The sequence below is a fragment of the Armigeres subalbatus genome, chromosome 3 (assembly GCF_024139115.2).
Source record: "Armigeres subalbatus isolate Guangzhou_Male chromosome 3, GZ_Asu_2, whole genome shotgun sequence".
NCBI lineage: Eukaryota > Metazoa > Arthropoda > Insecta > Diptera > Culicidae > Armigeres > Armigeres subalbatus.
In genome coordinates, this window is record NC_085141.1 from 147,958,566 (window position 1) to 147,968,160 (window position 9,595).

Genomic DNA, 9,595 nt, shown 5'->3' on the forward strand with positions numbered 1-9,595 from the left:
ATATTGTATTTATTATCATTATTATTATTATTCTTCATGATTTTTATGGCTTTTATTCTAAGCAGTAAAACAATAAAAAAAAACAATTCGAAAATCAAATACATTTATTAATATACAATGAAACAATTATTGCAAGTAAATGTTTAGTTTGATGCGAGGATAAAGTATGCATGCATGGATTTGTATCAATGACCTCATGCATTTTGACTCGTCTTCGAAGTCCATCGACCATGCAATTGATTGAAGACAATTAAAACACTTGTGTCCGCCATTTTTTGAAAGCTGAAAGAAAGACACCTTATTATTTTTACTGCTCAACTTACGGATAGCATTTTTATTGCTCCACTTCACAACTCACGTTGTAACGGTTGGACTTCCAGATTCAGCACTTCAATTTAAGATGATATGTATTACGTTTTTAAAATTTGCTACGCGAAACTACACACAAAAAAATAATACTGTTTTTCTAAATATGTTCTACTTTAGAATTAAAAAGTGATTTATTTTCGTAAAATTTAAAGTTGAATTGTTCATCGCAAAAGTCAATTATTTGTTTTTAAAGTATTTTTTGTCACTTTCAATTATACATTTAAAAGTTCATACTTTCCCCATAAAAATTGTCGAACTGTCAGATCACATATTAAAAGCTCAGCACAAAATTTTAGATTGGGACACCTTAAGAAAAAAATAAATGTATTACTCATTTCACATCAAGTGGTAAACTTGGGCAAAAAAGGCATTTCAAGTGATGGCAAAATATGTATTAATACTTATTTAATTACATTTCAACCGCTTTCAACTGTTATCATGCATAAGGACAATCAAATTAGCAACAAGTTATTTATATAAAATGCAATTTCATTTATACTTAACTTTCGAATACATTTCTCACTGTATACCGTGGACCCCCGATAATTTGAACGGTACCTCATTCAAATTAACGGGGTTCATTTTTAATTTGAACTTCTGGTTACTCTATTTGCATAAGAAAAACTGGTTTCTGGCTGCTCTCTTGGCTGGTTTGTTTTGATTCTGCATTCCGTTTAACGATGTTCCATTTTTCTTTTCCGATTCCACGTGTTGAATGACGTTTGAACCATTTTTAATTTGAACGATGTTCAAACGAACGGGGTTCAAATTAAAAAGTGTTCAGATTAAAAGCGGTCATATTACCGGGGGTCCACGGTATTCATCTCGTCTAAGCATTCGGAGTTATCGGTGTATTTTTATTCCGTCATCGCAAAACAGAAGTATCCGAAACTGGGTGACTTCTGAAACGCTAACCGGATTCCAACGGGGGAATGCAGATCTCAAATAATCGGATACTAAAGCAGGTTCGTTTGATTGAAATTACAATTTAAGTTTTGTGATCAGAACCAGTAATTCTTTTTACAGAATCGATGCCGGCGAAAGAATTTTTTATATCCAGATGGTTTATCGAAGGAAAAAAACAACCTTTTTCAGCACTAAGCGGATACAAAAAGTGGGCATTTTTTCTCAAAATTGTATATTGCCATCGAGTGGAAGCCGATCAACAGGTTTGTTTGCATGATTTATTAGACATCTTTTTAAACTTGATCGTAATAAAAACTTGAATTTGCTCTATAGGTCTAAAAATGCAGACGAAACAAAATTTGGAAACAAATGGTTTACCGACGGAAAAGCAGAATAGGAACAGTCTATACACACATGGCCACAGAATAGTAATGCTGTAAGTTCAAAATGGAATATAAATAAAAGAATTTTCTCATGAATACAAATGAAACTGTTATTTAAAATAAAATGGAGGAAACCCCGTAGAAGGGATGGGTTGGCAGGTTTGGGAAATTTTCGATTATTAACTAAAAATTACACATACTATTTTTACAGTGCAATCATTTCATTTGACAGTTCCACAATTTATTTTTAAAAGTTCGAACTTTTAATTTCAGAACGGCAAGCTACTTTCATACCATGGTTGTTGCAAAAGTTAACGTACTTTTATTTTGAACATTCGCAACTCTCTACGAAAAAGAACCAACGCAACTTTTTATTTTCACCAACGTTTTTTTTAATTTTAATAGTGTTTTTTCTTTCTGTGTAGAAACGCGGTTTAAGACAACTTTGTTTTATTTTTTTCACCAAGGCATGCAGTGACAGTGACAGCGGTAGAACATGCTGAATGTACAGCAATCTAACAAGGTTTACTGAATTTCAGAAAACCGGAACAAATCACCAAAAATATCAGCAAAGTTCCAGATTGCTGATTGGTTACCAGCAAAATAATTTGCTGAAACATATTCTTCCAATTTGGTGTGTATGTTTTCTTTAACGTGTACATGGAATTTAGCTTGTAAATATACTTATAAGTATACTCGATTAAGTTGAAAACCGGAATATGGGACTAGCGAAGTTGGATTTTTCTCGCAATCCGTATGTTAAACCTTACTTCGCTAGTGGCGCGCTAGTCTAATTAGGGCCTAATTAGACTAGCGCACTACTAGCGAAGTTAGGTTTAACGTATGAATTGCGAGAAAAATCCAACTTCGCTAGTCCCCCATTTCGGTTTTCAACTTGACTAGCGATATACAAAACCCACAATAGTGCAAAATATTATTTAAAATTTAGGTTGAAGAAGCATTGAAAATAGTTAATAGTTAAGTGAGTAATTTTCAATTTCTTTCCAAGGAAAAATGAACCTATTAATAAGGTAAGTGCCTTATATGTTTTTTAACATTTCAAAATCTATTTTTTGTTCTTACAGCAAGAAACACGACGGCAGTTTGGACTCCCTTCCGCTTGTTTATTCTGTAAGACATTTTCGTGGAAATTTCTGTTTAGTTACCAAATAAATAAAATACATAGCTTATAATAAAGAAAATTGATAATCTTATTTGTACATGACTTAATTAAAAGATATTTTAGTTACTAGATAAAGATTGTCGCTGTCGTCGCTGTCCGGAACATCTTTTGCTGGCGAGGATAGGGGAGCTAAATGTCAAAGAAGGAAAATCCATACGATTTGACAGGTATGTACCACACATGTTTCGGACAGCAGAACAAAGGGAACAGTAGCGACAATCTTCATCTAGTAACTAAAATATCTTTTACTTAATTCAATCAATGGAAAATGTGAAAATTGAAAATAATAATCGTGCACCTAACCTAGAATATCCAGTGCAACAAAAGCGTTTAGTTGATTTGACCAAACTGATTGTCAATTCAACTAAAATGTTTGCTAAATGTACATATCTGTCAAATTGAGTGGGCAACCAAGGATGTTATCGATCATTTAGTAATCTGCCTTCGATCGTTTAGTAGTTTGTCAATAACTCATTCTAGAAGCCAAATTTCAAAATGTGTTGTATGGTGGACTTCTATAGAGGTTATTGTATGTAACAGTATCAAAAGAAAACCATGGATGTTATTTCCTCTTTGTTTATCATTCTGACAGCATCTTGACAGAATCGTACACGAAAATATCCTAAAATATCCGTTTCTACCCGAATAAAAAATACAGTAAAATAACAATACAATTTATTGTAACACTACTATTAATAACATTAAATTGGCAATAGATTGTATTGTAAATTAAACCATAGAAATACATTAGAATGTATTGTTATGAACCATTTACCGAAGGAAAAAAACAACCTTTTTCAGCACTAAGCGGATACAAAAAGTGGGCATTTTTTCTCAAAATTGTATATTGCCATCGAGTGGAAGCCGATCAACAGGTTTGTTTGCATGATTTATTAGACATCTTTTTAAACTTGATCGTAATAAAAACTTGAATTTGCTCTATAGGTCTAAAAATGCAGACGAAACAAAATTTGGAAACAAATGGTTTACCGACGGAAAAGCAGAATAGGAACAGTCTATACACACATGGCCACAGAATAGTAATGCTGTAAGTTCAAAATGGAATATAAATAAAAGAATTTTCTCATGAATACAAATGAAACTGTTATTTAAAATAAAATGGAGGGAAACCCCGTGGGGAAGGGATGGGTTGGCAGGTTTGGGAAATTTTCGATTATTAACTAAAAATTACACATACTATTTTTACAGTGCAATCATTTCATTTGACAGTTCCACAATTTATTTTTAAAAGTTCGAACTTTTAATTTCAGAACGGCAAGCTACTTTCATACCATGGTTGTTGCAAAAGTTAACGTACTTTTATTTTGAACATTCGCAACTCTCTACGAAAAAGAACCAACGCAACTTTTTATTTTCACCAACGTTTTTTTTAATTTTAATAGTGTTTTTTCTTTCTGTGTAGATTTTTTTGCCAAAGCCAAATAAGTTCAATAATCGGCACCGAAGCAGGAACTAATAATTATTAGTTCCTGACCGAAGTCTCTGCCTTGGATGTACGTGATTGATTGAGAATATGTATGTATGTTTGTTGCCGGTGTGCTCGAAGGTGAGTTAAATACATATTTCAGATTAAATAGTGACATGGTGATAGAGACCGTCACTATAACGGCTTGAGATCGACGGGTGCTGAGGTTGCCACCTGGAAGTCGATGTTGTGTTTTTTGAAACGCACAATTTTTTTTTCGAAGAAGAACTTGTTCAGCAACCCCCCACCCCAGACCAATTTTGTGGCTATGCTACTGCTTATAGAACTAAGTGGTATGACACCTTATACCACTTAGTTCTATTTTCTGCGGATTCGAACCTTAAAATAATCGGAAGATCCAAATGTTCTGCAAGTGCATTGATGAATGAATATTTGTCATTATTTCATCAGACCAACCCAAGTAACAATTGTCAGTTGATTAAACATCAGTATGGTCAGATTTATTCAGCCAGCGTTGATTAAAAATTATACTATCATACATGTCAACATTTGTTCCAGCATTGTTCGCCCAAAAATGGAGTATTTATTCAACAACAACTAGCAACCTCTCTTCAACTTTACTTAAATAGTAGATAAAAATATTTATTCATCAAATTTGTTCAAAAACCAAACATAATGTTAATTCAACTAGTCAGCAACTCACTGATTAGGCTTTTTTAATTATGCTTTTCTAAATACATTTATTTCATTACATTGTTACACTTATTAAGGCATTGTTCAACATACTGGAAATAAGATGAAAAATAAATTATGAACAGGATACCGGTATCGATCCAACGACCTTTGAATCCCCAGCCCTCTTGTTTACCATCAGCTATATTTGTCACCTTGGAAAGTACCAAGCTGAATTAGAAATATAAACCATATTGTTGAACAATTTTGGTTGAACAGCTGTAACGGGGTTTTTGGTCATTACTCAACAAAATTGCCAACAATCGAACAAAAGCTTAATAGGAGGAATGACGTTATAGTTAGTGTAATGTCATTCCGAAAGTGAATTATCAGTCTTGATTTTATTGTTTGATTTAGTAAGTTGTGAAGCTGCTGCCTTCTATCTGCCATCATAGAGGTAGATTTTTCCTGCAGATTTCTTCTATCATTCCTGAAGTAAGTATAAAAATAATAATTTATTCTCTAGTGAATGGCAAAGTGCAAAATGTTTTAAAAAGAATAAGTCCGCTAAAAATAAATTTATTTGTAGAGTGGAATAAACGTTCGTACAACGTTTAAGTAAAGCCATTGTTGTTATTGCAATAAGCGAATTATCAAACGTTTATTCAACGTTTCAAAATTACACTGATAAAAATATACACGTTCGATTCATGTGTTTCGGAATATGGATGATTTCAATCGGCTTACACCATCAACTCTAGTGGATTTCACATCGCTGAGATGTTCTTCACACACGCAGTTCAAATGCCAATGTTTATGTCGTATTCCATACTTGTTACACCACGAATTGATGTGCATACCAATGGATACTCAAAACAAATACAACTATGACCCATGTGTTTCAAAATGTATGAATTTCAATTCCACATACACCATGAAATCTAATGCATTTCATATCACTGAGATGTTCTTCACAAACTCAGTTCAAATGACAATGTTTATAGCCAATTCCATACTTGATACACCGCGATCTCATATATTTATCTAACAAATGTTATTAATTGATTCAAACAAACTTGAGTAGGCATTCGAACCATCTAATTGTGTCACTCTTTCGAAGAGAAAGCACATGTTTCGTATAAACTAACTTTTTTTCAGCTGGTATTTTGAAGTAATTTAATGTTTTGCTAAAATTCTGGTTAAAAACAAGAAAAATATTTGAATTAAGTCGAGACACTGTAGACAACGAAATACATATTGGTTGCGGTGGATTAGTACTAAATTATGTTATGACAATAAGTAAAGCCATTTAACTAAAAAGATCCAAATTACATTCTTACACACTTAACTCATTTCACCGTATTCGGTAAATTTTACCGAAATCTCAACAGCAGAACTGTTCGGTAATTTATTTTACAGATTTTTTGTAATTTTTTCCATTGCTCAACTGTCAAAATCACCGAAAATCAGTTAAATTATTTACCGAACAGTTCTGCTGTTGAGATTTCGGTAAAATTTTACCGAATTCGGCGATTTATTTTAAGTGTGTATAAAGAATAATCGAGGTACTTGATTCTTTATGAAAAAATCTTTATATTTAGCATATGTCTATCTGGTAGCCTATAGGGAGAAGCATCGGATTAGAAAATGTGTTCCTATTGACAGAGGTAAGCTGATTCTACTTTCCCCATGAAAAATATTTTTAAAACCGTGCTTATGAAAAATATTCTCCTTTCCGTATAAACAGCCCGAGTTCTGCAAGGAGAGTACACCAATATCGCAGCAATCCAACAATTTTTATCAGAGGACTCGAGATCTCGGAACATCAAAAAATTCAATGGTCAGAAGCTCACCGATACAATAACCACCATCTTATTACCAGGTAAGTTATTAATGAAACACGACTTTAGAAAATACCATACTTCTATTTTAATTATAATAATAATAATAATAAAATCAATAACTAATTTTTTTTTTCCCTTAACATTCGTGTAACAGAATGCCTCATCAGAACGTTTAATTCCTTCGAAGAGACATGCATACCGGCAAGCTGGAATCAACATATCATGGCCAGCACATACTATTCTTGACATTGTGGATGACAATGGAATCGGTCGTAGGACAGTAATGGAGCTTTTTGGTCCACTGGAGATGGAGACGGCAAGGATCTGTTCGAGTATCGAGTGTAAATATGCCAACGACAACGACAGCCGCTGCTATACAACCAAATGATTCAACTTCATTATTTAGGAACTTTATTTAGCGATGGCGAAGACATGTTATACATTTGTACAAAATTTGTTTTTATTTCATTTTATCCGTCCGGAATTCGATTTACGTTAGAGAATTGAAAACCAATGAAAGATTGTTTTTTATATACCTCCACCGTTGATTCGTTGGAAGTTATCGCAAAACAATGCTTTTTGAATTGGGTTTCTATCCGATCGCGAAAATCGGACTCCGGGCGGAAATTGCATTCCTGTATATCATTGTTAACATATGAAAGAAAACACGAAATACATTCATTAACAAATAAAATTCAACACGATTATACATCAAATTCATTTAGAAAACAAGCGAACATGTCAAGCCATTCAATCCAAATCGATTTGTTTTACACGTTAATACCGTGTGGATGGTTCATGAACGGATGATGAGTTTTGATTGAGCGAAGTCGTAAGTTTTACACATGACATTGATTTGTTTTGACAATTTGCGCAAATGTATGTGTAGAACACACGGTCCTCTTGTGTATTTTTTTATAGTGTATATAAATAAACAAAATTGAAATCGGATACAGAAGCAATGATGTTTACTGATAACGTCAATTATTAGACTTCTTAATAAACTCATGCTCGTGCGTAGATTGTAATAGAGTTTTCAAACGTTTGATCGATGCTTCAAAAACAAATTATTTAAACATATGCATCTCGATGAACAAAATCTGTAAGCAAGCATTAGACTGGAACCCAGCGGGACATCGCAGCAGAGGCAGACCCAGAGGCTCATGGCGGAGAAGCCTCAATAAAGAAATAAAAGAAGTCGACCGAAATCTAACCTGGCAACAGGTTAAAGCGATAGCCGGGCATCGCTCAGGATGGAGATCTTTCAAGTCGGCCCTTTGCACCACCGGAGGTGTACAGGATCCATAAGTAAGTAAGTAAATCTCGATGAACAGCATAAACTTTGCAAGTTTAAGTTATTGCGCATAAGCCCCAAAATTTTATTCCCACCTTTGGGTTTCCGCGCCGAGCACTCAGCGCCACCCGAATAAAAAATACAGCAGAATAACAATACAATTTATTGTAACACTACACCGAGGAAAATATCCGCATAAATGTTATGTGTGAAACTACATATTTTTTTGCAATTAGCTTCTACTAATAATATGTATGTTCGGGAACATAAAAGTTATTAGGTTTCGGACAAATGAAACCTATGTCGTCATGTCAAATAAAAATCATATAGGAGGCTTGTTACATTCATTTGCCGAAGCAAAATAAAATTCATGTATCTGAATAATGGAATATAATAATGAATATTGCATTATTATGTATTGATTGCAATAAAATAAATGTTTTGTATTTTGTAATATATTTAATAATAAATTTCAACAGATATTTATCATTTTAGTTTGAGAAAAACTGGGGCTAGACAAAAGTTGATGAGAGAACCAGAAAGAGAGACCAACGGTGCCCATAATTCTGTCGATACCAGTTTTCCGATGCGTGCTTCCGATGTGGCGATGAGAAGATGTCAAATCCTGTTTTGTACTCGCGTACTACGAGCTCCGCGAATCCATGAATGGAAAACTTACGGGATTTCGGTTTATCCTCCGTAAAAATATAATCACTTGGAGGAAGGTTTTTTTTCTCCACATGTGTTTCCGGAAGTGTTTGAATGGTGCCGTCCCGCGAAGCGCGATCTTTCGGATCTACATGGTTGTTTTTTTGTACATGGAGCCAAATGTAGGTTAATTCCTGGACAGAAGCTTAATTGCTGGAAATAGCTCTGCGAATGCATAGCCTGAAACCTCATGGTCACACGCCGCGGCTTTTGCTTTCCATGGTGCTTTTCCCCTGCCACAGCCCTTGGTATTTTGCGGTTCTGTCTGTCGTGAATTCGGCCCAATGTTTACATCCGGAAACTGCATAATTATATCCGGATCTGCAATTACATATACGAAACATGTGAAATCAAGGAAATTGCATAAAATTTCAAACAAAACTTACCAGAAGCACAATTTGCTGCAATGGTGTGTTCACCGAAGTGTTCAATTCTGGCTCAGTTCGCGACACAAATCTCTCGAACCTAAAATTTATGTGGAAAAGGAATATAATTTTCGACTATGCGATTCGATTAATATTGTTTATGTGTCGCGAACATAAACAACATATTTCACTCATATAGAGGTTATAAACTACCCTATGATTAATGTAATTACTCAAATAAAAATTAAGTTTGTAGTACACAGCAAAAAAAGTTGTTGAATATTACATCGAAATCGCTGCAACCCGTTGAGTCCATCGATTGTTTAATATTACATCGTGCGATGTACTAGAGAGCTTGCTGTGTAATAAACAGGAGCGACGTAGTTTCTATCGATGTAATCAATAAGATGATGTAACTGAAGCG

The 9,595-nt window shown here is 34.0% G+C and overlaps 1 protein-coding gene and 2 long non-coding RNA genes across 3 annotated transcripts; 2 read left to right on the forward strand and 1 right to left on the reverse strand.

Annotated features, from left to right (window-relative positions):
• The first annotated feature begins 900 nt into the window (after window positions 1-900).
• On the forward strand, window positions 901-1,763 carry LOC134226443 (uncharacterized). The gene is made up of 3 exons (XR_009983480.1): window positions 901-1,334; window positions 1,396-1,538; window positions 1,609-1,763. It is a non-coding gene; the product is annotated as an uncharacterized LOC134226443 (long non-coding RNA).
• A 4,748-nt stretch (window positions 1,764-6,511) lies between these two features.
• LOC134223987 (uncharacterized) lies at window positions 6,512-7,616 on the forward strand. Its single transcript, XM_062703211.1, has 3 exons — window positions 6,512-6,627; window positions 6,708-6,842; window positions 6,959-7,616. Exons 1-3 carry the CDS (start codon window positions 6,540-6,542, stop codon window positions 7,048-7,050), a joined length of 315 nt encoding a protein of 104 aa, XP_062559195.1. The 5' UTR covers window positions 6,512-6,539; the 3' UTR covers window positions 7,051-7,616.
• A 919-nt stretch (window positions 7,617-8,535) lies between these two features.
• On the reverse strand, window positions 8,536-9,325 carry LOC134223908 (uncharacterized). Its single transcript, XR_009982772.1, has 2 exons — window positions 9,193-9,325; window positions 8,536-9,127 (listed from the first exon to the last, which is right to left on the reverse strand). It is a non-coding gene; the product is annotated as an uncharacterized LOC134223908 (long non-coding RNA).
• Between the last annotated feature and the right edge of the window lie 270 nt (window positions 9,326-9,595).

What these genes read in the sequence shown, in the direction of transcription:
- LOC134223987 (XM_062703211.1), top strand. Translation starts at nt 6,540, where the DNA reads ATGAAAAAATCTTTATATTTAGCATATGTCTATCTGGTAGCCTATAGG. An exon ending in ATGTGTTCCTATTGACAGAG is followed by an intron (nt 6,628 to 6,707) that starts GTAAGCTGATTC and finishes CCGTATAAACAG; the next exon opens with CCCGAGTTCTGCAAGGAGAG. An exon ending in AACCACCATCTTATTACCAG is followed by an intron (nt 6,843 to 6,958) that starts GTAAGTTATTAA and finishes TTCGTGTAACAG; the next exon opens with AATGCCTCATCAGAACGTTT.